At 51.0% G+C, this 24,638-nt stretch overlaps 13 protein-coding genes across 13 annotated transcripts; 7 read left to right on the top strand and 6 right to left on the bottom strand.

Annotated features, from left to right (window-relative positions):
• Positions 1-22: 22 nt before the first annotated feature.
• HO133_010432 (uncharacterized protein) lies at positions 23-549 on the top strand (the record flags this gene model as incomplete). Its single annotated transcript, XM_037301285.1, has 4 exons — positions 23-103; positions 153-255; positions 321-423; positions 477-549. 4 exons carry the CDS (start codon positions 23-25, stop codon positions 547-549), a joined length of 360 nt encoding a protein of 119 aa, XP_037154102.1.
• A 179-nt stretch (positions 550-728) lies between these two features.
• Positions 729-1,823, bottom strand: HO133_010431 (uncharacterized protein; the record flags this gene model as incomplete). The annotated part of the gene is made up of 1 exon (XM_037301284.1): positions 729-1,823. The coding sequence occupies one exon, from the start codon at positions 1,821-1,823 to the stop codon at positions 729-731; it is 1,095 nt and encodes a 364-aa protein (XP_037154101.1).
• Positions 1,824-2,491: 668 nt separating this feature from the next.
• On the top strand, positions 2,492-3,232 carry HO133_010430 (uncharacterized protein; the record flags this gene model as incomplete). The annotated part of the gene is made up of 3 exons (XM_037301283.1): positions 2,492-2,849; positions 3,018-3,141; positions 3,193-3,232. 3 exons carry the CDS (start codon positions 2,492-2,494, stop codon positions 3,230-3,232), a joined length of 522 nt encoding a protein of 173 aa, XP_037154100.1.
• A 194-nt stretch (positions 3,233-3,426) lies between these two features.
• Positions 3,427-5,319, bottom strand: HO133_010429 (uncharacterized protein; the record flags this gene model as incomplete). Its single annotated transcript, XM_037301282.1, has 4 exons — positions 3,427-4,022; positions 4,177-4,534; positions 4,592-4,705; positions 4,948-5,319. 4 exons carry the CDS (start codon positions 5,317-5,319, stop codon positions 3,427-3,429), a joined length of 1,440 nt encoding a protein of 479 aa, XP_037154099.1.
• A 2,015-nt stretch (positions 5,320-7,334) lies between these two features.
• Positions 7,335-8,257, bottom strand: HO133_010428 (uncharacterized protein; the record flags this gene model as incomplete). The annotated part of the gene is made up of 2 exons (XM_037301281.1): positions 7,335-7,763; positions 7,787-8,257. The coding sequence occupies 2 exons, from the start codon at positions 8,255-8,257 to the stop codon at positions 7,335-7,337; spliced, it is 900 nt and encodes a 299-aa protein (XP_037154098.1).
• A 643-nt stretch (positions 8,258-8,900) lies between these two features.
• On the top strand, positions 8,901-11,132 carry HO133_010427 (uncharacterized protein; the record flags this gene model as incomplete). Its single annotated transcript, XM_037301280.1, has 2 exons — positions 8,901-9,764; positions 10,065-11,132. The coding sequence occupies 2 exons, from the start codon at positions 8,901-8,903 to the stop codon at positions 11,130-11,132; spliced, it is 1,932 nt and encodes a 643-aa protein (XP_037154097.1).
• Positions 11,133-11,632: 500 nt separating this feature from the next.
• Positions 11,633-12,010, top strand: HO133_010426 (uncharacterized protein; the record flags this gene model as incomplete). The annotated part of the gene is made up of 1 exon (XM_037301279.1): positions 11,633-12,010. One exon carries the CDS (start codon positions 11,633-11,635, stop codon positions 12,008-12,010), a length of 378 nt encoding a protein of 125 aa, XP_037154096.1.
• An 83-nt stretch (positions 12,011-12,093) lies between these two features.
• HO133_010425 (uncharacterized protein) lies at positions 12,094-12,846 on the bottom strand (the record flags this gene model as incomplete). The annotated part of the gene is made up of 1 exon (XM_037301278.1): positions 12,094-12,846. The coding sequence occupies one exon, from the start codon at positions 12,844-12,846 to the stop codon at positions 12,094-12,096; it is 753 nt and encodes a 250-aa protein (XP_037154095.1).
• A 533-nt stretch (positions 12,847-13,379) lies between these two features.
• HO133_010424 (uncharacterized protein) lies at positions 13,380-16,919 on the top strand (the record flags this gene model as incomplete). Its single annotated transcript, XM_037301277.1, has 1 exon — positions 13,380-16,919. One exon carries the CDS (start codon positions 13,380-13,382, stop codon positions 16,917-16,919), a length of 3,540 nt encoding a protein of 1,179 aa, XP_037154094.1.
• Positions 16,920-17,218: 299 nt separating this feature from the next.
• HO133_010423 (uncharacterized protein) lies at positions 17,219-18,538 on the bottom strand (the record flags this gene model as incomplete). Its single annotated transcript, XM_037301276.1, has 2 exons — positions 17,219-18,346; positions 18,395-18,538. The coding sequence occupies 2 exons, from the start codon at positions 18,536-18,538 to the stop codon at positions 17,219-17,221; spliced, it is 1,272 nt and encodes a 423-aa protein (XP_037154093.1).
• Positions 18,539-18,717: 179 nt separating this feature from the next.
• Positions 18,718-19,657, top strand: HO133_010422 (uncharacterized protein; the record flags this gene model as incomplete). The annotated part of the gene is made up of 2 exons (XM_037301275.1): positions 18,718-19,007; positions 19,072-19,657. 2 exons carry the CDS (start codon positions 18,718-18,720, stop codon positions 19,655-19,657), a joined length of 876 nt encoding a protein of 291 aa, XP_037154092.1.
• Positions 19,658-19,846: 189 nt separating this feature from the next.
• Positions 19,847-20,611, bottom strand: HO133_010421 (uncharacterized protein; the record flags this gene model as incomplete). Its single annotated transcript, XM_037301274.1, has 5 exons — positions 19,847-19,976; positions 20,038-20,229; positions 20,280-20,324; positions 20,379-20,494; positions 20,558-20,611. The coding sequence occupies 5 exons, from the start codon at positions 20,609-20,611 to the stop codon at positions 19,847-19,849; spliced, it is 537 nt and encodes a 178-aa protein (XP_037154091.1).
• Positions 20,612-20,859: 248 nt separating this feature from the next.
• HO133_010420 (uncharacterized protein) lies at positions 20,860-23,696 on the top strand (the record flags this gene model as incomplete). The annotated part of the gene is made up of 3 exons (XM_037301273.1): positions 20,860-21,216; positions 21,274-23,570; positions 23,633-23,696. 3 exons carry the CDS (start codon positions 20,860-20,862, stop codon positions 23,694-23,696), a joined length of 2,718 nt encoding a protein of 905 aa, XP_037154090.1.
• Positions 23,697-24,638: the final 942 nt, after the last annotated feature.

Here is a 24,638-nt window from a genome sequence, read left to right as displayed (position 1 = left end):
CTCACGAACATCAAGTCTCGCAATGATGGCTCCTCCAAAAGATCTTGACCTCGAAACCCTCGCAACCCCCGAAAATTGCGTAGCAGACTTCTGCCTCATCCCTGTATTTCTCCAGCTGCGGCTACAGGTGTCCAGGTCTAATCCTGCAGCAGATTGGGACCACGGTGTCAGTGTCGCAAGAGGTTGCAGATGTTCAGCGCTTGATGCAAAAGAGCCATCTCAGCTATTCGATGCATTCCGCAGGAACGACTGTGGGTGAGTGATGATTCATTATTGCGAAGCTAAGATGATATGTGGGGCAAGGCTGAACATTGCTGCAGAAGGTCCTTGGGATGATGTGATGCGTCTCATTGGTCAGGCGCATTTTATGTTGCACCAAAAAGGGGTCGTGAGGATACAGACTGATATTAGGGTCGGTTCAAGGTATGATAGCCAAAATAAAGCATTCGAGTCTTACGAACGCTCACAAGTCGCAGGACGGATAAGAAGCAGAAGTTCAGCGAGAAGGTGACGGCCGTGAATGAAATTCTAGCTGCCGATGTCAAGTGATGATGGAAGCTATGCCTCGATCATGTATGCACATTTATGAGGGATGAATATGCTAGCAAAGACACGCCCCACGCTATGCAGTATGTCCTTCCCAATGTAACGCTCCCAATGCAGCCCTCGCTATGCAATACCAAATCTTTGCTTCGTAATTTTTCCTCGCTTCGTCTTCGTTTCCCATGTCATATCTGATGTGCGAGCCACGTAACAAACAGTACAACCAGCCAGCCATAGCTGCCGAATCCGAGATTCGAAATGTCGCTAGCGCCGCTGCTTGAGGTAGGGGTGACTGAAGGCTGGGTCTGTCCTACTGCGGTCGTTGATATCCCATTCAAACCGTTGACTACGCTGATGGCAAAACCCTCATCAAAGAAGTCGACGAGCAGGAATGCAGGGGCCTTGCCGTAAGCGGCGGAGCAATCAGAGGCTGCGGCCCCTAAGCTTCCAGCGCCTGTCTTGCCATTGGTTGTGGTGACATTCGCAGTATCTGGGATGTCGATACCCAAGCCTTCGTTTGTGTCGAGGAAATGGTTCACAAGCGGCAAACGCCCAGATGATATGGCTGTGGCCGTCTGCTCGAATACCGCTGGTGGCCTATCTGCGACGCAAGAGAAATTGGACGAGCTGGTCACGTTGTACGGATTCTCAAACACAAAAGTGAACTCGTCAAGTAGGTAGGGAGCGACTGTATTCGTCGAAGGGTCCAAATCCGCAACGAAGGTCACCAGGCGAGAATTGTTGGAGATCATCTCTTGCAAAGTAGGCCAGGTAGCTAAGGCGGTAGTGCTTGAAGGCGGCTGGTACCCGTAAGAAGTAATATTTGCGGCTTCGAACTCTGCGTTGAGATCCTCTGCTGATGCATCGTCCGAATTCACCAATAGGATCGTGACCACGTCGTTAGGATTATCGTCCATCCACGTCTTAATCGTCGATAACCAAGCACTCAGCGTCCCGGCATCCAGCAAGCTGCAGCTAGTATGGCAGAGATGCCATGCCCCATTGTTGTTATGAACTTGTGCAGTGAGAAGGCGGACGCCAGCTGCGAGCTGAGCTACACTGTTGACGTTCTGATTGCCGGCATCGCTGAACGTTATGCTATTGGAAGCGGAGGCATTGTTGAGGAAGGGACTGTCGTGGGCACCGAGCTGTGTGATATTGGAGTAGGCTCTTGAGCAGAGTTGTGGAGAGTTGTTGCAAGCAATGGTCGCATTCCGCGCAGTGAGGATGGCACCCAAGGCTGCCTGAATTATCAGAGACCAGCAGAGAATACTTTGCATCTTGTATAGCTTGGGCAAGATGATTAATAGGGGTAGAAGAGGCAAAGGGTCAGTTCAGCAGCAAGGACTATTGTGGACCTGAGCGAGTGGACAGGCAAGGCAAAATTTCATCAATGTTGTAACGACTGGGGATGCGGATGAAGAGAAGAAGAAGAAGAGGAGGAGGAAGAAAGAAGATGCTGAAATGTACTTGGATCCCATCAAGTAGTGCTGATCAACAGAGACGAGACCTTCGAACAAGGCGCTGGTTTTGCCACCCATATTCCCAGACTCGTAAGCTCGCCGATGTCCCGGGCGGGTCTCTCTCTTCCGGCCTTCCTGCAGCTCGCTCAGCCTTCATCGTATGACTGGACGAATCCTTTTCCATACGATGCAGGGACACCACCAACCTCACACACAACCGAGGCTGGTGTTGATTACCAGCCATCCAAATTATGTGAAGGGGTGTGCTGATGACGCGCACGAGTGGGGCAAGATCGAAATAAGCAGGTTTAATTTAAATCGACACTAGTGGATCGCGGCAGCGGCCAGATGAGACTGCCAAGAATTTACCAATTTTTGAAAGTTTCCCCACACAAAGGAACATCAACCCTCCCATTCTCTTCCCTACACACACACACACGCGACATATATCAAACCAATCATCATATATCTTGCACCTATCCATCATGTCCGCTGCATCTTACTACGACAAGGCCGCCACCCAAGAGGAGACCTCTCACCTCTCATCGACCTCTGGACAGCAACCCGGCCCAATGCATTCCGGCACGCAGGGCTACGGCCAAGACATGCGCGAAGGCATGAACGAGCAACAGCAGCAGCGTGGTGTCCCTCAAGAGGGCTACAATCAGCAGAGCGGTAATGGCATCTACAATGGACAGGAGCCGAACATGGGCAACACCAACTATGCGCACGGTGCTCAGCAGATGAACGGCAACAATAACAACTATGCGCAAGGTGCTCAACAGATGGAAGGCAACGGAGCACAGGGAGCTGTGGCCGATGATAGAGACACTATTACCAAACGTAATGATAATCCTCCAGACTACAAGAAAAATGATATCAGGAACTCTCTCTTTGATAAATATATGTTCGATTATGTTGTCAAACAATTTGATTGCACGCGCTGGCTTGCCACTGACCGCCGCAGTACAAATATCACTTTTCTAATCTGTTGCTTTGTGTCTACAATAGTGCTTGACAGGATTGAGAAGAAGTTCGGTGGCGATCGCTTCAACAATCCTGAGAACGCGGAGAAGAACAAGGAGTTGAATGCCAACATTCTCAAGAGGGTGAAACAAGTTATGGGGATGGTGATGCGAGTACTGTCACTATCGTTGCAACAAGGCGCGTCGCTGACAATATGCAGGCAGAGGGGCCCCGGCATGCTTATGAATATGGTGAAGTGAGATGGATACCCATAAATAAAGATTTAGCGAGGAAGGTCACCGATTGAGATGTCTGTATGAGGGTCCATTATAAGCATAAACGAAAGATATCAAGCCAATAAGAGGCCATTAACCTAATAGCAAATGCAATTCCTTTCCAAGACAGCCGCGCCGGGGGTTTCCATACTGTCATTAATGTGTGTAGTGATCCCAAGCTAGCAGCTGATATCCCTTTGTTGAAAAGGGTTATCGGAAATATATGGTGCGAAAAGGCCAAGCTTGCCACTGAGAACGAATAGAGATGCAAACCTCAACGCCCGAGCCACGCATCTTGTCAGGCGAGCTAATTGTTTGAAGTTTGACAACGTCTGTTCAATCGGCGCCGGCAGCTGCCCTTGAATGATACGATAGTCGTACTCCGAGCTGCCATCGTCACTGGCCTTGAGATATTCAAACCACGTAATGGACTTGTAGCAAGGAAATCTATTCAGATCCACATTACTGATCTGGGAAACCCAAGCTTCTTTCGCCTCAACGGTGCCACCGTTGAAAGAGCCAGTCTCTCCGATGCAAAAGTGCTTGTCGTAGCGAGCAGCGAACCCATCACAGAAAGCGCCATACACGCTGGCGAAGGCTGTCTCGGCTGGAGGGTAGTCGTCCATGCCGACGATGTCGACATACTCAGCTCCAGGCCAGCAGGGTTGCATGTTCTCAACAGTGTTATAATTTGGGCACCAGAACATGAGGGTTTGGGAGTTGTTGGCTACAGCAGCGTGGACTTTCTGCCAGGCGGTGACGAATTCGTCCGTAGCTATTATGCATTGAATCAGTCCCATCTTGGATATCTGCCTCGTCGGTACTTACTGCCTCCGGCATAGACTTGCCCCTTGCCGGCATACCAATTCATCTCATGCGCGAAACGAAGCCAGAGTTCAATGCCATGGGAATGAACTGTTCCAACACACCTGCAATTTGATCCGCAACGATTGAAGTGATGTCCAAGAACTTGACTTTGGTTGGCATGATAGCTGGTATGAATACAGTGCCGGACTGCACGATGTCTCCCTTGATGCTATCGAACTGCTCGCCGATGTAAGGAAGCCCCCTGATCTGGGAATTGTATCCGTAGCTGTTCTCAGTGAGCACAAGATTGAACTGTCTGATGACGACGAGATCTGACGCGCTAGCTTGTTTGCCTGTGAGTCCATTGATGGTGGACATCAACATAATATCTCCGCCGGTACAACAGTCAGGTAGGAATCCCCAATAAACTCCTCCGGAGCTTTGCATGCCACCTAGGGCGCTATCATTGCCGCAAGCATCCTAGATTGGTTCAGAATCTGCAGTTAGCAGCTTTCAATGGGTTCAGCAGGTGCGTACCCTTCCTTCTAACATCGCAGCGCAGCTGCCGTCGATGATAAGAATGACCAAAGTAGACAGCTCGACCTTGATCTTTCCGGCAAGCGATGCCAATGATTTCTGGTGTGCGGTATGCTTGAAAGGGATTATGTTCGGCTACTTCTGGAGTGAATGAAGTAAAATGTTTTTGACTCTCAGCAAACGGCGCGAACGGCCTATATACTCAAAAATAGCGTATATTGTTCACCATGTTGTGAACCTGTGTTTCCCAATATACTTGGACAGCCTCAGGAGACATACACGGGGCGTAATAGATGCCTCAGTGCAGAGCAACGATGGCTTGATTGAGAAGGAGGGCCAAACAAACACGATGAAACACTGCATTTTCCGGCAGACATGCCAGAGCCGAAGCTCAATCGCCTCGTGTTTATCAGGATGGGCGGAAGTTGCAAAGGATCGGAATGTCCAAGCACGAGCTCGTCGGCTGCAGGAGTTGCCTCAAGAATCATATCGTCCACCCGGCTCAAGCCTTTTTCGGGCCCCGTCAAATCAAATCCACATGGCTTTGGCTGCCGCAGGAATTCTGAAAAGACAGATGCATAGGCCAAACAAAGCGCACTCTCAATAGACAAGCAGGCAGTGAGACTGAAGGTGTACGGTGGCCTGTGAAAAGATGTGAGTGGGTCTTCAACGCCTCCTTGGCCACGATCCAAGAGGAGACCACGTGGTATGAAACCTTCGGCAGCCATCTTGTCAATACCTTAAAAACCGGCCGTCTACACATTCGGAAGGATCCAAATGTAGCCGTCAGCTGAGAGGTGAGCAAGTAGGGTGCATTCATACGGTTGGCCTCGTCATTGCAGCTCTCATTATACATGTCAAGCTGGCACTCAAAAAATAGGATTGCATTGGGGAGCTTGAGTATGAGCGTGTCAACGGATGCCGTCTGGAAGGCATGCTTCCTTGATGAATTGGAGAAGAGCGGCCAGGGGCAAAATGTCACGAACTGCTGGTCTACTTCCTGACTGGAAGTACCTCGCCGCAGCTGGCTAAGCCTTACGTAGGAAACGCTTGACTGCGACTCAGCAATCGGAAGAGGTCAACATTAGGGTTCCCAGAACTCTACCTTAAGGTACTTTGCCTACCTTAAGGCTGAACGTCGACGCCAAAGCTACAGAATGATGTGCATGAGAACGGGCACTTACCGAGTGCCAAGAGATGGCGATGGCAGGAGAGCGGATTGATGGTCTAACGGTCTAACGACCCGACCCGACCCGCCAATGTTGTCCCTCGGTTAATCGGTCACAGACACAGTCACTATAAACATTCTATGCTTTCACTCGAAACACGAGATTCTTTTTCTATCTATACATACTTATACTAGTCTCTCCTACACTGCCCAAGAATTTCGTCCTGACGGCGTATGGCTGACTTCGTTTGCGTAATAGAATGCAGGCACTTTATCCCACACCCCCATCCCCCTTCGTCTCCCATCCAAACCAAACTCCCTCGCTCTACCCAGAACCCCTGGCTTACCACGGGCGATTCCGTTGAAACGTCTGAACAACGCACCTAGGACTGCCCGAAATCTGAGAGGCCGTTGACTTCCCAGCCGACTACGATGGAGCATACCGCCGTGCCGTACCACAGCGATGAGAGTCGCCACTACGGCTATGGTGCTCTTTCTGATTCCATAGGCAGCGTCCAGCTCAGAGCATTCGGCCCCCCAGAGTTCACGGGAGTAAACCGGGCGCGCTCGATGCCTTCTTGGCTAATATCAGAGAAATCCTACCGCATATATCGTGAATTTGCCGGAGTATGGCATCACTGGTTGAGGCGAGGGTATTCGTCTGCCTGCTTCTGAGAGTTCAATCAACACTCTTCTCTAAGCACTTACTACTATCTCGAAGTGAATCTTTCTTGAGGCATTGCCCATTCCAATCATGTTTGGGGCTTGATATCGAGATGAGCCTTTGCTGCGTTTCGAAACCTCGAAGCCCGCACTTCCAAACAATGGTTCTGTTGGAAGCGTACATCTTGTTATCTTATATCTGTGAGAAGCTGGTGTCGAAGGCCTTCGTTTCTCTGGCTTTCGATGATCTTCATTATAGATACAGTCAATCTCACTAATAAATCTATCTCATTCTTGGTATTCTTTTCTGGTTACCATCGCTAATTCAAGCTTGCTGCAAACACTACTGCAATGTCTCTGCACAACAAATATGAGAGAATGAAGGATGGCGTCGAAGAGTTCAACCACCAAGTATGTCCAGACAAATGATTTGTGCCATCTGCGTTGCGCCTGCCCCTGTCACAGCTGACAAGTGCTGTAGCGTCACCTCAAACGTCCCACCCACAAGAGAGATGTATTCTCTAGAAGAATGCAATTCGACCAAGCCAGGTGCATGGAACCTCCGAAGGCCTTTGCTACGACTAGCTTCCGCTTATATCTGATCTGTGCCGTCGGCTTTTTATGCTCCACTATGAATGGCTATGACAGCTCCCTCCTGGACGGACTTCTGCAGAACCACGCTTTCAGAACCTACTTCCATGGGTCCAATAAGGGATATGGATGGGAATTGTCTCTTTGCTGTACCAAATCGGCTTTCTCCTCGCAGTCCGGTTCTCTGGTCCCGCCTTGGATACGTGGGGTCGCAGAAAGGGCATCTTCATCGGCGTCTGTATTGTCATGACAGGTACTTCTATTCAGGGTACGACGATATACACCCACAGCTTCTCTCAATTCATGATCGGCCGATTCTTCTTAGGCTTTGGGGCTCAGCTGGCTACTTGCGGTGGTCCAGTATACGTCGTGGAGATGTGCCATCCCGCCTACCGAGGTGTCGTCACTGGTCTCTATAACACCTTCTGGTAAGCTGCCAGTCATACCTATAGTCACTAGGCTAACCTTTGCTCGCGTCGATGTCGGAGAGGATGGATCTTCTATCCTCTCGCCCATCGGACTTTCGAGCATCAGGATCAGGATCCTGTCGCAGTAATCGGGCCAGTATTTGGTTCCTGCTAAATGGAGGATGGGAGGTAAACAGCCACCGAAGATACGACCTGTTGCTTTGCGAGGTTGTAGCCATGTCCGACCGGGCGATGGAGATTGTTCTCCAGGTCGCCGGGAGTCGGTGTCAAAGTCAGGCAATTTTACGGCCCATTTGAAGGACCTTGGCATGGGGCCGATTGCCTGCCGGCTGAACTCTGAAGCACGTAGAAGAGATGGTCGATTGTGAACGGCAATGGCTGTGGGTAATCCCCCAACTCTGTGATGGCGGCGCTGCCATAGAAGGTTCGAAGACCGGCCTGTGTGAAAAAGGTATGATGCAAGACACTAATATCAGAGTATCCGCAAAAGATCTTCGGGTTCGCTTTGATGAGCTCGTAGTCTAAGTGCGGTAACAGCTCGTTCGCGTGACTGCCACCGACGGTGCAGATGATGGCTTTGATTGATTGATCTGCGAAGGCAGCGTGGATCTCTTCGCATCGCTGGAGGATTGAGTCTCTGAAGGTGACAGGTTCGGAGTCGTTGGATATGACCTTGACGTGGTAGCCTAGGCGTTCTAGATGCGATTTTGCGCGTTCAAGTGAAGCCAGGGAGACGTGGTTGAGGCGTGCTGGAGGTGATCTGAAGGCTATTGTGTCCGCTCTACGGAGGGCGAGAGGAATTGTTCCACTTACCATGATATCTTCGTGACAAATTAGCTCAATGCTCACATCGCATTGCATTGCATTGCTCCACTTTGTACGTGGTAGTGAGATGACCAATGTCGTCAAGACTTTTTCAACAAGCTTCGCCTTAACAATGGCGGAAATCCGGAATACAGCACAACCACTCGCTTGATCCGATATTCTTCGAATATCACCTCCCAAAAGGGGACGCCGACATGTAAGAGATATGTGAAAGGCTGGTGTTCGACTTAGTATTTACCCCAAACCCACCTTTGACTCTGACTATGCATCATCCCATCAGGGTCACGTGTACAACCGGCGAAAGCCTAAACCCGAATCTTTCACAAAATGAGTGGAGGATCACTGTAGGTCTTTCTCATTCAGCAATTATGAGTAACATTGGTTGTAAGTCATTATCACTGATTTGAGCTGCACTATTACGACAATCACTACCAGTTCGTCCTCAGTTACTTATGTCCTATTATAGCACACTGGCAAGTCTCGAAGGTCTACTTGCCAGCAACACTACTTACCATCTTCATCCTTTTCTCGGAGGTGTGTGCTTTCTTCAAGACAAACATCTACAGCCCATCAAGCACCAATCACCGCCTCGACCGATGTTTGGGCTACTGCGATTGCTAATGTTGCCCCCGTAATGACCCTTGTCGGCGAACGGAACGCCAGAGAATTTCTGCGGGTGTCTTCGTCTCATTATCGGCTGTTCCTAATGGCAACCGCGCCACTTGGAATTTTCTTATTGATGATGTGTGCGATTCGCCTTAGCGGACCCCGTATCCTACGGCGACTCACTGGTCGTGAAGCGGACCCCAAGAGCGAGGCTCTGGTCGAGCTGACGCCGCTGAGTGTAGCTCCCACAACGAGTGTCTACACACAACATGCTGTGGAGATTAAGCCAAGTGAGCGGCGTGACGAAGCCGCATTCGTTTGTGTACATATCAAACAGACGGACAGTGTACGAGAAGCGTTGGCATCTTTCAAGCACATATTTCGCTCCAGAGTCGAAAAGTTGAAAGGTGATGGCGATGGCAATGCCAGCACCGATCAAGAAGACTACGAAATCGTACTTGGGATGAAGAGACACCCGTTGACCGCAGATGAGACGGCGAGGCTTGTATGGTCCGTTATAGCGGAGAATAGGGAGATCGAAAGATCGCTAGCCGAGAGCGTCAAGTCAACATCTCTCAGTTTCCGTGCGACGGGAATATGTCCAACTCAAACGGCCGCAATAGACCGTACCGCGAACCGCAGAGTGATTTCGAAGCTGCCCAATCTAGGCAACATTCTTGCTGGAGTCGGCTCCTGCATTGCTACGGGCGGAGTCCAACTTGCCGGATACTACGGGCTGCAAACGGAAAGTACTGGCCTTAAAACACTCGTCATGGGACTCGTCGGATACTGTGGTATTGTAGTTTTTGCATTCATACTGCTTTTGATAATCAAAGACCAAATAGAGGTCGACTCTCAAGACCTTCAGCCCATCTTCGATGACCCAGGCGTTGTATGGATATTCAGCGACTCGCGTCACGCACAACATCAATCTTTTCACAAGCAGCACCAACGGAACCTTGTGCAAGCTGCTCCAAAGAAACAATAGTCCTCACTAAAGCGACAGGCCATCACTTCCTTCGTCCGCGCAGGCCTCATGGGATCTTACGTGGTGTACTATCTAGGCGTACGAGTCGCAGTATGGTGGGTAGCTTTCGGAGAGCTATTGATAGTGTGACTTTCGGCTGTTTTTCGTGCTTGGCGTATTAAAAGATTCCTCACGGCAAATGACCGAGAACTTGGCGAACACTAGTTAGGGACCTTCAGAGATGACGTCCCCAAATCTCTTCTCAAGACCGTTGCAATCATGGAGTACAAGACAGTCAGCTCAAGTGAACCTTCCGAGAGCATCGGAGAGAAACCGGTCTCGAGCCCAGTACTTGAGGAAGTATCCCAATTTCCGTCGCCAACATTATCCAATTCCGATAGTGAGAAGACGATGTTGTGCTCGAACGGGATCAACCGATCTGATGAATTGGAAACCACGGAAGCTTTGACCGAGAGCTGCACTCTAGTTGTTGCAAAACCGATCCGTCAATCCCTTCGAAACTGGTCAGGATGCGAAGACATAATGAAAGTGGCTCTCGAAATGGCAAAACACGTCTGCCAGTCTCAAAAATTTCGCAACCCTGGTCACCGGCTTGATATTTCTGACGTCCCGAGCTTCAAGCGCATCATTAGATTTCGGCTCATGATTTACGTGCCTGGTGTTCCATGGAAAGCCAATACCGACCTAGACTACATCGTAACCGAGGACTTCGATCTCCCTAACCTGTACCGCGACATCCTCAAGATATTCCATCTGTGCACGGAGGTAAATGGGACTATTGTCAGACATGAGGCTCGGACGAAGGAAGCTTCAGCGGAAGTCAGCAATGTGCTATGCGGTCCCCTCCGTCCTGTGACTGAGTCCAATCTTTCAAACGGCTGCACAATGACTCTTACCGATCTACTAATCGAGCTCCGCAACCAGAACTCTGTAGATATGAAAGCCTATACTTTAGACCAATCTGTCCTCCTCCCCACAATCCAATTAGCAACCATGTACGAATCCAACCGCGATGACCGCAAGAACCTCTTCTCCCGCATTCAAGAGTTGCAGAATGGACACACGGACAAGCTCCGCGTGAGTGGCGGCAAACACCTCCCCACTCTGGAAGCCATCTTCGAAGAACGCAAAAATTGGCAGCATTTCATGACGCCGAAGCCCCCAGAGCCGTTGTCAGGGGCGCTACAGCCGAGAGATGAGACGAGTGGGCTTCAGGGAAAGCCAGCAAGGAGGAAGGCTACAATGAGGGAGAAGCGGAAGGTGAAATTTTAGTTGCAAGATATGGCGTTTAGGAGTCGACCAGGCAACCCTGGTCAGTAGATGGAGGGCTTTGATGATTTTTGGACAAACGCGAAGTGTGCAGACACCTGAGGCATTCTTGCACGGAGATCCGAAAGTGAGATATCGAACGAGCCATACTTGATCCCCCAAATTTTGCTTCTATACTTGTCAAGACTGAATGCGTCCCTAGAAGTTGGATTTGTTGCTGTACCTAAATACACTACTGTAGTGGCGATTTGGGTAATTGTGTCCAAGAAACCCCAGCGTGGCATGGGATGTCAACCTTTGTCTGGAACTGGATAGAGACTGCAGTATGGCGACAACACTAGCTATGCAGATTTCTACCTGTGCACCGTGGAAAATCGCTTATGCAGTAGTGGTAACCCACGCTAGGCCAAATCGGACCGCACAGTGTTGCGGGACGGCTCAAACCGTGGTTTCCTCTGAACAGTGCCTGAGTACCACATCCACATACAATCGCATCCAACCAAATGCCACCGCCATCACCATCATCCCTCCCAAAGTACGTCTACAAAATCCTCTCAGAAGCGCCTCCAGATCCACTGCCAGTCAGCCTACCGCTCTCTGCTATTGATGCCCAAGACGGCTTCATACATCTTTCCACCGCCGCACAGACGCCTGCTACTGCTGATCGCTTCTTCTCTGCGAACAAGAAGCTGTGGGTGCTTAGGATACCTCTGAAGCAGATTGAGAGCAACGTGAAATGGGAAGAGGCGAAGAGCGGCTGCTTTGCCCATCTTTATGGAGCGGACCTAGGGCAAATGGAGATTGAAGACACGAAGGCGTTCACGAGAGGTGAAAGCGATGATTGGACTGCCATTCTCGAGAAGGATGAATGGCTGTCTTGAGATCTACTTGGACAGCTCCATCTCGGTGCTGTTGAAAGGCCCAGGACTTGGCAACCAGCGGAATATGATTACTGAACACTATGTCATCTCGGCCTCAGAAGCTCACACCACTGCCTTATGGTCCCCTCTCCATCTCCCAACCCCGGTACCCAGTATACTTCCCTCGCTCCACGCAATGCCAATCCCTCCCAGAAACCCTTGACCACCGCTTCCCCTACTTCCCAGCCCTCCTGTTCCTGCTCCGCCTCTTCACGAATCCACGTAACCTCGCAGACCGCTCCTCTTCCCATCTGCCCACCTCCGCTGCCACCTTGCCTCAACTCTCCAACTCTAACCCTAAAATCGCCAATCTCAAACGCATGCCCATAACCTGCACTTAGTATCTGACGCTGCTGCCACAGTGGGCCAAACTTCGAGATTATGAGTTGAATGAACTCTTCGCTCGATGGACCGGCGGCAATAGAGATTATGGTCGCCGGCTCCCCGCTTGCTGCTTCAGCACTTATATTGGATGAAGCTGGCGTTGCGGCTTTGATCTGAGAAGCGCTGTGGGTGGTCGTGATGGCGACAAACGTCCGTGGTGCGTGATGAGAGAGGCTCAGAATCTGGAGAAAGCGGGGACCGGGAGGTTTGGCTTTGTCCACGCCATTCGTGAGAGAAGGGAACGGCTGGGCGGAGGGCTGGGTGAAGGGCGTCTCGCGGAAAATGCGGTGGGAGAGTGTCCAGGGAGGCAGGGGAGAGAGATCGTAGTAGGAGGTGAGTTTGGCGAGGATGTCTTGGGTAGGATTGGAGTCTGGGCCGGAGGCGGGTAGGAAGTAGAGCGCCGTCACTGGCATGTCGCGATAGAATTGGTACTCAAATCATGGTGGTAGGTGTACCTCTAGCTTATCCTCCAGATCTCTCAGAGATTGAGGACCAGCACTCGCTCGCTCTGGCGCAAAGTTGAGAACAAGGCGTTGGAATGCGCAAGTTGACTCGGTTTCCGAGGTTTGACAGCCAAGGCGCTATCTTTCAGGCCTCAGGCATCGATTTCTACCCTCGCACGCTGCTTCAATAATATTAGACCACAGCTTTACGATTTCCACTTCTCCGCTAAAAATCAGGCATAAGAAGTCTCCGGGACTGAAAGTCACGAAGTCTTTCTGTGGAGCACTCTGAGCCACTTGGTACACTTTGTTGCTGCCTCCATTGCCACTGCTCCTTTTCGGAAGATTAGCGCAAAATCAGGCATCAGCTTTTGTACAATGCAAAACGCAAGACCAAGCACACTTCCAATTTTACACAGTCAATGATGATCAGTAAAAAGCCCACGTCGCTGTTCTGATATCTCTCATTTTCATTTTCAGCAAAGGGCGTTGTTTGAAGCGGGATGGAGCTCATCAGAAACGCCCACGCCCTGCTACCGCGGCGGCTAACCCAGATGTATGTCGATACGAAGAAGAGCTACGAACAGATTGTGCAAGCCAACATCACCAATCCTCAACTCTCCTCATTACATCTCAAGCTCAGAATTCAGAAGGATCGATTGGTGGCATGGGGTTTAGAATGGGCCGACTCGAAAGCGGATCAAACCGGCGACATTGATGGATCTCTGGATCGGGCAGGCATAAGCGACCTGGTCGCCAGTATCATGTCATCTATCAGAGAGTTGCTCGATGAAGCAGAGCGAATTCAACCACGTTCACCGCCACAGCTTCCTGGAGGGTACCCTGTCGACAAGGCAGGCATGCTATTCAGTCCTACTAATCAGTGGACATCTATTGACTTGGCGCGCCTCGAAGACATTGTCAAAGATATCACGACCTCTATTGACACGCTATGTGATCTATCGAGATCACAAGAGATTCTTCGCCAAGGCTCTACTAGTCAGAATGAAAAGCGCTCCGCTGGCCAAAGCGAAAAGCTATCTCCAAATGCGGTTTTCAACCCCGGAAAGTCGGGGGTAGCCCAGGCTCAAATCTCCTTAGAGAACGCTACGACGGCTGGCAAGGAGTCCATACCATCCACATGGTCGCAAATCGCCGTCTCGACACGAATTGATCCCAGCAGATTGCGCTTCCCAGAGGTGAGACAGACGACCGAATCGTCGCCGCCATCGTACGAAAATATTGCAAACAAATCCGATGATCGAGTGTTTGCCTGCTTACTCGATGTGCTGCCGTCTACCGCGCCACGAAACCAGTCCGAAGGCAAACCGGTATTGCTCGATTATGGCTTTGTTCGGGACGCAGACCCTGCGACTGGTCGTTTACCATCACTGCGGCGTTATGAAGAACTTTGCAGAGCTCTTGACCAAAATTCAGATGAATCCCGATGCCGGTACACAGGAACAATGAGACTTCTCGGTTGGTTTGTGGACCCTCATCGGCCAAGGTATGCCTTCGTCTATGAAGTACCTAGACCAGCTTCTCTGAGTATCTCGTCTCTCGATCAGCATCACTCGCCGCAGAGCCTATTATCGTTCCTTCAACATGCCGCCAACACTGTTAGCAACAATATGCCTTGCTTGGAGGACAGGTTCCGGCTTGCGTTCCGGCTTGCGTTGAATTTGCTTCACATCCATGCTAAAGGCATATCCCACCGGAATATCAATAGCAGCAATGTTGTATTCGTGGATGAGAATCGGCCTGCAGATACCAGCGCTACGCCGTGGAAGGATGGTGCTATCCGACATCCATTTCTCACTTCTTTCGACACCTCCGCAGAGGATACACATGCTGCACATCAAGAAAGCTTCATTTCGAGCATCTACCGTCACCCGATGGCTGAGAGTGGTAAAAGGACTGCATACAAGCCTGCTTACGACATCTACAGTCTGGGATTGATTCTATTGGAGGTAGGATTGTGGATGCCAATCCATCAACTTTGGAAGACCAAATACTCACACCAGATTTTCAAAGCAAGGCTACAGACCGTGTATTCAAAGAAGCTCGCCGGCAAATGTGGGAATAGGTACATGCGTGTAGTGGAGTACTGCCTGAGTGCTGCCGACGCCAGGCACATAAATCAATCCACCGGAAATCAGCAGTCCAGCGAAAGACAGCAGCCAAAATTGCAGACGGACTTTTATTGGAATGCCCTCAAACCTCTAGAACGATGCTGCATGATCGATGACGACGATCAACCCATCATACTGCCTGCCCCGTTTACCTCTGGTAGGCCTGAGCCCCTGCCAGTGGCTAGTGAGGAGGTCTCGGCACCAGTCCCTTGGCAAGCGCTCAAAGTTGATTCCCCTACTCAACCAGGACACAAATTCGACCTACTAGTCTGGTCGCACAACATACCTCAGCCAGCCCGCGCGTATTTCGATACGGTCATGATGCCGAGGTTGGGTCGCATGCTTGCAAAGGCGATCAACAGGTGGGAATCCTACGAAATCGACGTATTTATGGCTGGCAAAACCCCCGAGACGGCCAAACCAACAGTCTTGATGGTCTGCAACAGCATCTTAAGGGCTTGGAAGATCCTGGAGTACGTCAACCAGGACAAGGGAATGTTCGACATTCAAGTCGCTTCTGGCCAAATTACTTGGTCGAAAAAGAAGAAACGGCGACAAAAGAAGGCTGTTGCCACAGAAGTGAGCCAAACAACGGGTCGACAACCCTCACGATACCAAGAAAAACCGACATGTGGAGCATCAATTGGTTGTTTTGTTGATGAGCAGCACTCGGAAGCAGTCACATTTGGGGGTATAGTCCTGGTAAATGGTGAGGCCCATGGGATGAGCGTACACCATATGCTCCAAGAAGATCAGGAGCCTGACCTTAGCTTGGACGGGTTGGAGAGCTTGTTGCCCGACGAAATGGCTATCCTCGACATTTCGGAAGACAAACTGCATGACCTTGAGTGTCTTCGAGCCCTCGATTCGGACGACTCTCAAATGGTCGAGGATATCAATATGGGTGATTTGCCTGGTACCCGGCCTGGCGAGGGTGAGCATGTCATCGTCACACAGCCAGCTCTGGACGACGTTGACGAGAATTTCTTTCCGGACGAAGACGAAATGAGTGATGATCACCTTGTGAGCCATGGCTTAGGCAACATCCATGCATCCTCAGGGTTGAGACGTTTGACCTATGGATCTGTTGCGCATGAGGTCGATTGGGCGCTGTTTAAAATCCACAAAGAGCGAAGAGCGTCAACAAACACAGTAGAAGGAGGGGCCAAACATTGTCAAGCTCAGGGTTCATACCCCTCTCAAGTGCTCAGAGCCGAAACACTTGGAAGCCTACGGGTCCATGCATACGGTTCAACGAGCGGGCTTGCCACGGGAACAGTACTACCAACGATGCAACAAACCAAGATGCCGGGAAGGGTCTACCCGTCTCCGGTATGGCGAGTCAAGGGCGACTTCGGAGTGGGGGGTGATTCGGGTGCCTGGGTGATTGATAACGCAACTGGTGGGGTATGCGGCCATGTTACTGCCTACTCAGAGTTTGGCCAATACGCTACAATTGCACCAATGGAGGTAATGCTCCATGATATGGAGCAAACACTGGGGGTGAGCGTAGCTCTACCGCCGACACATCACGGGGCTACAGCCGCTGCACTCATGTCGTTCAAACATCAAATCGTCGCGAACGAACCACAATTGACCGAAATTAAGGGAAAGCATCCCATCGACAGTGACCATTACCGGCGCCAAAGCATCGATTCCAACTACATATCAGGTAGCGAACCCGAAGACGATGTTGCAAAAGGAACTACTGCCCCCTTAAGCCCCCCACTTGCGACTTCACCACCAGCATCATCGCACGAGCAAATGGCGGATCTCAGCCTTGACGAAGTTGCAAAGAAATGGAACAGGGAGCAAGGGAAGAGGAACAGCCGGGGCGGCAGCCCCATTAAAGGCAAAGGATTCGCGGAGCCAGTGCAGATGAAAGGAGAAGGCGTTCAGGCAAGGGGCTGAGGGTTGAGACTGCTAGAACGGGCGTTTTTGACGGGCGATTGGGTTTTATTCACGTCCTGCAGCTATATACCCCATTTGTGGACTGCAGTTAGCTGAGATCTTTGCGAGAAGATACCCTCTTTTTGGAAATGTTTACGCAGCTTTACCATCTGACAACAATCTGAAATGAACACGTTCTCGAATTTTGGGCCACTTTCACGATTCGTCAGCCTTTAGGCACCCTTTTCCCAGAGTCTTCAATCCCAAATCTTTTCCCAAAATATCGACAATCACGCTCGCTCTCAATCGCTCCGCACGCCTCATTCCCTGACGATCAAGCCCGCCATCCCCATCCCCGTGCCAACACACATACTCACAACCCCCACGTCCCCCAACCCTCCTCTACCCATCTCGCTCAAAATGGTACTCACCATCCTCCCCCCAGTCGCGCCCAACGGATGCCCTAACGCTATTGCCCCACCTCTAGGATTAATCCTACCCTCTTGCAGCGCCTTGTCCAACCCTAATCTCCTTACACAATAGAGTGCCTGACTCGCAAAGGCCTCATTGATTTCCCACACACCTACATCCTCTTTGTTGATTTCCAGGGAGGAGAGAAGGGCGGGGATAGCGTAAGCGGGCCCAATACCCATTTCATCCGGCGCGACGCCCACGACTGTTGCCCCGGCGAATTTCCCTTTGATAGAAGAGGAGAGACCGAGGGAATTGGCGGTCGAGCGACGCATCATGAGAGATGCGGCGGCGCCGTCGGAGATTTGAGAGCTATTGCCTGCCGTTGTGGTGCCGGCCTCTTTGAAGACGGGTTTAAGCTTAGCCATGGATTCTGTGGAGGCGTTGTGTCGAATTCCGTCGTCTTTGGAGACTTTGACGGTCTCGCTGGGCTGAGGGGTGGGGCTGCCGTCGCCGTCGCCTTTGCCTGGTGGATTTGTGACGGAGACTGGGACAATTTCTTTGTCGAATAGGCCATCTTTTTGTGCTTTGGATGCGTGGATGTGTGATGCGGCACCAAAGGCGTCCTGATCCGCTCTGCTAATACCATACCTCTCCGCTACATTCTCACTTGTGATGCCCATTGGCATGATGCAATCCCTCGCATCTTTTACCCCACTTTCCTTCAACTCAGGCCACAACTGCGTCGGCACAGCTTTCGAACCGTAATTCCTCGTCATGCTTTCCATGCCCGCGCCAATACCCACGTCTATCCGTCCGACGGCGATACTGTCGGCGATGGTAGTGATGGCTTGGAGGCTGGATGCGCAGGCACGGTTGACGGTGTAGAGAGATGTACTAGATGGGTAGCCGACGTGATTCAGGGCCATACGGGCGGCTTTGGAGCCGCCGAGTTCGGAGAGGACGGTTCCGACTGCGACATCTTGAATGGCGGAGGGTGGGACATTGGGGTTTTGCGTGAGCGTTGCGCGGAGAACCTGGCGATCTATGAGTCGGGAGCAAAGAGAATGGAAGGGGGGACCAACAGTAGCGAGCATTTGCTCTGGGTAGGCATTGCGAAGGCCGCCTTTGAAAGATCTGGTTATGGCAGTACGAAGAGCGGAGAGGAAGACCACGTCATTGGGGTGTTTTTGGAGGATGTTCTTCAGTCCTTTTTGAAATTGTGCCATAATGGAGGGAGATGGGGGTGGAAAGTGCTCACCAAGAACACCATAGGGGCTTTCATGATCGGATAGAACTCTGACAGGAGCAATGGCAAAAGATGGAGAAACCCACGTCAAGTAGTGAACGGGATTTGCCCGCGGTTGTCAAAAGCGCACTAGCGGCCCGTCTTTATTACCGGCGCAAGATGATGTCCGACAAGATGGCCCTCGACGTACACAACCATCAAATGACTAGAAACATTGTGGTAGGCGTGCTCGCTCTGCAAGGGGCTTTCTACGAGCATCTCAAGCTTCTACAAAGAGCTTTCCGAGAAGTAGCCATTGGCCAGGACGAAGGATGGGAGTTTGTGGAGGTTCGCACCGCACAAGAGCTCGAGAGATGTGATGCTCTCATAATTCCTGGTGGAGAGAGCACGACCGTCTCTCTAGTGGCAGCTCGCTCGAATCTTTTGGAGCCACTGCGAGACTTTGTCAAGCAAGTTGATCCATCCAGAAATCTCTTGTGATCTACAACACCGCTGACTTCGGCTTGTTCAAAGAGTACGTCGAAGACCGACCTGGGGCACATGCGCTGGACTAATCCTGCTAGCCGAGTCCGCCAATCGCACGAAGAAAGGCGGTCAGGAGCTCATCGGTGGTTTGGACGTGAGAGTGAATCGTAACTATTTCGGGAGACAGACGGAGAGCTTCGAAGCTGAGCTGGCCTTGCCATTCCTCGGTACAAAGGACGGAAGAGGAGACGTCAAACCGTTCAATGGAATCTTCATCAGAGCGCCAGTGGTCGAGAAAATATTGCCAGTGATACGAGGAGAGCAGGCGAGTGAAAGAGCGATCGACGAAACGGTCATTGCGCCGTCCCGGAGTCCTGAAGGTGAGATGAATGAGCAAGTTCTTCGACCTGTTGAAGTCATGGCTACTTTACCTGGTCGAAGTCGAACGCTCAAAAAACATGTCGCCGCAACGGGATTGGAGGACGAAGCTGGAGATATCATTGCTGTGAAGCAAGGCAATGTCTTTGGAACGAGCTTCCATCCAGAGTTGACGGAAGATGCAAGGATCCATGTATGGTGGCTGCAGCAGGTTAAAGACATGACTCAACACGAGGAAAAGAGTAGATTTCCTTGAAAATTTCCAAGGATCAGCATAATCCGGTTCTTTGGGGAGTTGTAGTATCCTCCTAGCCTACACAGCTATAGAGAGCCCTGAGCTGTGGGAGAAACGTCCGATATCCCTGATATTGTTACACATGTTACGATTGCTGCCGAAACGAGCGTATGTCTGCTCCAGACGCCTGCTGTAATCTTGAAACCTACACTACCTTCCTTTGCCGTACTCATCTTCCTCCTTTTGACGCTCCTCGGCGATTGCACGGCCGTAGCCTCCTCGTCCTGGATCGTACTCGTCGCGGTACTCGTCTCGAACCTGACCGCCAGACTTCCCTCGCCTAGAGTGAAAGTATCAATTATGAAAGCTTCCAAAGCCAGAGTTGTGTCAAGTCGACCTACCCATACTGTCTTCCCTCTTGAAAGCCTGGATCTAGGTCTGTCCGTATGATCCGCTCATCTAGTTTGGTACCTCCTATGTATTTCATACAGTCCAATGCATCTTGATGATTGTAGTATTCCACGAAACAAAAGCCACAAGGGGTTTTATGAAAGCGGTCAAGGCCCATGACAAGTCGCTTGATTTCCCCACATCTGCCAAGTTTTAGCACATGTATTTCAGCCAAGATACAGCAAAGTCTTACTTGGCGAATAATTCATGTATCTGCTCCTCAGTAGTGTAGAATGACCTGCATTGCATAAGCCAAATTTTCTCTGCAATAGGGACAAGTGGCTTCACATACAGATTACCCACGTAGAGTGTCGCAGCATCCTTCAATGGGTCGTCGGGCTCCTCGGGTGTCCTTTGTCGGCCGACGTCATCATCGTCCCGGTCACGACCATATTTACGCTTCTTATTCTGACAAAGAACGATATGGATTAGTCTTATAAACAACATTGTGCAGGTGAGAAACGCTCCTACCCTTCCCAGGTAGTAAGCACTGGGTTTGTCAAGCCTATCGACAGTAGTCTGCATCGCTGCTGGCACCGCGTCCTCCAGCCCAGGCAGATGGTAGAGATGTCGCGGAGAGCTGCTTGGAATTGGGAGCTAGAGCTAAAGTACAGCGCTAGTGAAAAGCGCGCCGCGGTTCATTGCGCGCTTTTTCCTGGGGAACAAATATGCCGTCAATGAGCTGCAAACTTACTATCTTCCTTTTAAGAAGGCTTTGCTGACCTGTCTGTCCAAAGTCATCTCTTGCGTTTTTCCTTGCTCGCCCTTCCGCAATGCCAAAGGTCCTGGCGTACACGCCCGAATGGCTGTCTAGAAACAACCCAGGATTCCAACTCTTCAACAACGCACAGCCTACGCAAGCTCAAGCGCAAGCAAGACAACGAGGCCCAGTACAGGCAGAGGACGGCAGGGGTAGTGACAGCGATTATGTGGGACCAAACAAGACCATCGCCCGGCGTGGAGCGGAAATCTTCACAGTCGTTGGCAAACACATTCGATGGGCAGACCTGAGCATGCTCAAGGAGAACTTTGAAGAGCAGAAAGCCACACCTTCGAAAGCGCCTAAATCTACGGGACCAAGAAGCGACACACAGGTCGAGAAAGACGGTCCCGAAGACGGAAGCTACAGGGTATGTAAATATATGGTGAGGATGCAAGGGTTATTGGCTAAATAGCCGTCCATACAGGTTCTCACCATTGCACTTGGCGAACCAATACGACGGCTAGCTGTATCTCCAAATGGTAATCTCCTCGCCATAGCTACAGCACATATGGTACACATTGCTCTACTACCGGATTCTTCCCACCTTGGACAGCTACCTAACGGAGCAATCAAACTGAAGGCTTTCGCCATTGGACCTACAACACATGTGCTATCTCAATCCCAAATCGCCAGCATACTATGGCATCCTTGCGGAGTTGCAGGAAACTGCCTCGTCACTATTACAGTCGACGCAGTTGTACGGATTTGGGAATTTAATCGAGATAACCGTTGGTCGACGGATAGCCCCACACTGGCTATAGATCTCAAGAAACTTGTGACGGGGTCTTCAGAAGAGCAGGATTTTGCCCCAGGCAGAGCAAGGAATAGATCCTTTTCTTTGGATTCTGTGGGATTGGAAGTGGCTTCTGCTTGTTTTGGAGGCAGTGGTTCGAGCGATGAGTCCGCATGGTCCGCTACTACATTGTGGTTCGCTATGAAAGGAGGCGATGTTTACGCCTTGTGTCCTCTTCTTCCCTCGAAATGGCAACCACCGTCCACCCTGATGCCGTCCATCTCGACGGCTGTCGTAGGGAAGACTGCCATGACCCAGGATAAAAGCCAGTCCAATCCGGAGGAGGCCCGGCAATACAACGACCAGTATGAGTGGATACGTGGGATAGATAGCCAGGATCCGACGGTTGTGGAAGGGAAAGACGAACTTTCACCAGGTATCGAAATTTACAGCCGCCCGACCACCCCTGGTGCTATTCCAAGGCTGCAAGGGCCTTTCCAAATGTTTTCTGAAGACACGGATGAATATTTGGAGCTATCTGATATCCACGTCGTTGCAGGCAAAATCGACGCCGAAGCACTCACAAGCGGTGATGACTCCGACTCTGAACCAGATTGGACGGACGGGCATAGCGTTTCAGCAGCTGTAGTCTGCCTAGTGACAAGAGGTGGTAGAGTCTATGTCTGTCTAGATCTGGAAGGAGTGGAAGGACAATGGTTGCCTCGCAAGAAACCGAAGCGGTTGCCTGAACCTCTGAAAGAGCCTTATCTGACCGTTCTTGAGGGGCTAGAAACATTGAACCCTACTGATTCACTTGACTTGGAATGGCCTACGTTCACTGAGGACGTGCAATCACGGTATTCATTCTTCATAACGCACAGCAAAGGAATTTCCTTCTTCTCACTCGATCCATGGGTGCAAAGTCTCGAACAAGAGCTGCAAAGCAACGAAAGTCTTGGAGCGCCGTTCCGCATGGATATAATCAAGAATGGACCTGGGACACTAAGGGAAAAGATGCTGACATTTAGCCACGAACAAGACTTGGTACCCGATTCATCTGTCGCTGCTTGCTTGGTGCTCGAAGATTCCAACTTGGGTTACTTCCTTCTGGCACCTGTCAACGGGGAACCAAAAGCAGCGATCTTGGAAATGCCTCCGCCCGAACCTGTAGTGCCATTCGAGGATGAAGATGAAGAGGCGAGCTTCAAAAGTATGCCAGCTATGGACACGCTGTCGCTTCGAGGTCCAGCAAGAGAAATCTACCAGGCACCGCAGATATTCTCCAGAGGTTCTTCGTTACCAGATTTCTTTGACAGACATGTCCCAAGTCACCACCGAAAGCTAATGAAAGAAAATGTCCGCATGTCGACTGCCACCCTAGACTGGATGACTTCAGCACACAGAGTCATCAGCAAAGAAACCCATCTGCTCGGCGTCGCGGCTGCAGATCTATTCCGACGATGCGAGAGGCTGCAAGACCAATTAAGAGACCAGATCAGCCGGGCCAATGAAGTCGCTCACCGCACTGATGTTGTCGTTGGCGAGGACGCTGATCAGTATGTGGGTAATACCACAGGCAAAGGCCATGCCACACTCGATGAGCGGCTGAAGAAGGTACGAGGCAAGCACCAAGAGCTGGCCTCTCGCCATGAAAAACTTCGAGAGAAATTCAGTAAAGCCGGAGAGGAAGTGAGTGAAAAGGAAAGGCTCTGGTTCGCCGAGGTCAAGAAGACGGCGGACTCGGTGGGAGTGGAAATGGAGGAGGAATCCCGAAAGCAAGAGGAACAGGAAGAAGGCCAAGAGCCAGAGCCAGAAACATTGCAGAGATATGAAGACGTCAAGGACCTGACAGCCGACCTCGTCGCAAGGGCCAAAGAGGCCGCTGAGCAAGGAAGCAACGAGCAGACGGACGGTGATGGCATGCATGTGATACCCTCCGATTTACGCAAAGAGAGAGTCACGAAGGTGATGAAGCTGTTGGAGCGAGAGTATGTTGACCTCTCCCAATTCCTCCCCTACCCGAATCCTCTCACTGACTCATAACGCTCAGATCTGCTCTTGTCGAAGCAGCACACTCCCGACTCAACCGCCTGGCTCTATCGTCTCTATCCTAACCTCCCACGCGGCGCGCAGCCATTGTCGGCTTGAGAACCCATTTGTAAATTACATGTTGAGCGTCATAGCGAAGCGTTCAAGTTGGAAAGGCGTCGATACCATCTCGCAATATGAAGAAACCCTCTCCCACCCAATCTGATCCCGCCTCGAACCGTGACCCCTCCACCCAATCCCATCCTTTCCGTACTTTAATGACTCCGACACCCCATCTACCGCTCGCCCCACATTGCCCCCTTTTCCCCCCAACCCTGTCGTCCCCAAACCGTAGCAGCACATACCACCGGAGACCCATCCGCCTGTGCGCGCCCCCTTTTGGTACGAAACTCAATCGCCAGTAGTCCAACCGAACCAACCGACCAACCAACACGCCAAACCCCTTCGATACCTCTTTTCCCTTCTTTTCCCTCCCCCGCCCTTCCCTTCCCTTCCATCCCCTCCTTCCAACTTTCTCCCCCAAAGTCTCCCATCCCATCCCATCCCATCCCAACCCATCCATGACGCAACCACCGGACGAAAGAAGAATACCGTAGGTAGGTAGCGTAACCCCTTGCAGCGATCCAAAAAGTTCGGTAGTCGGGATCGTCTAGCACTACGCGCTAATGCGGGTCATCCACTACCTACCCATTTTTTTCCCTGAAGGATTTTTTTGATTTTTTTTTCAGCTCAGCTGGGGCCGGCATGGGTATGTGGGGGGATGGATGGAATGAGGCGAGACTTGGTTTTTTTTTCTCAACTGTGAGGTGGGGCAGGGATCAACGCTTTTTTTTTTCTTTTTTTTTCTTCGTTTGCCGGGTTGCCCCGACGGCACAAAGGAACAGGTTTCTCCGGTCGCTCTTTGGTAATCTATCTGTCCTACTTTTTTTTCTTTAATCCATCATACCGATCTTCGTTATAACTCCCTTGTATGACTTTGTTGGCGGGAGGGGGCTTATGTGTATCGA

The sequence above is a fragment of the Letharia lupina genome (assembly GCF_014066315.1).
Source record: "Letharia lupina isolate WasteWater1 chromosome Unknown contig_8, whole genome shotgun sequence".
NCBI classification, from domain to species: Eukaryota; Fungi; Ascomycota; class Lecanoromycetes; order Lecanorales; family Parmeliaceae; genus Letharia; species Letharia lupina.
The sequence above is the reverse complement of the archived record's forward strand: the minus strand, read 5'-3'. Positions and strand labels throughout refer to the sequence as shown.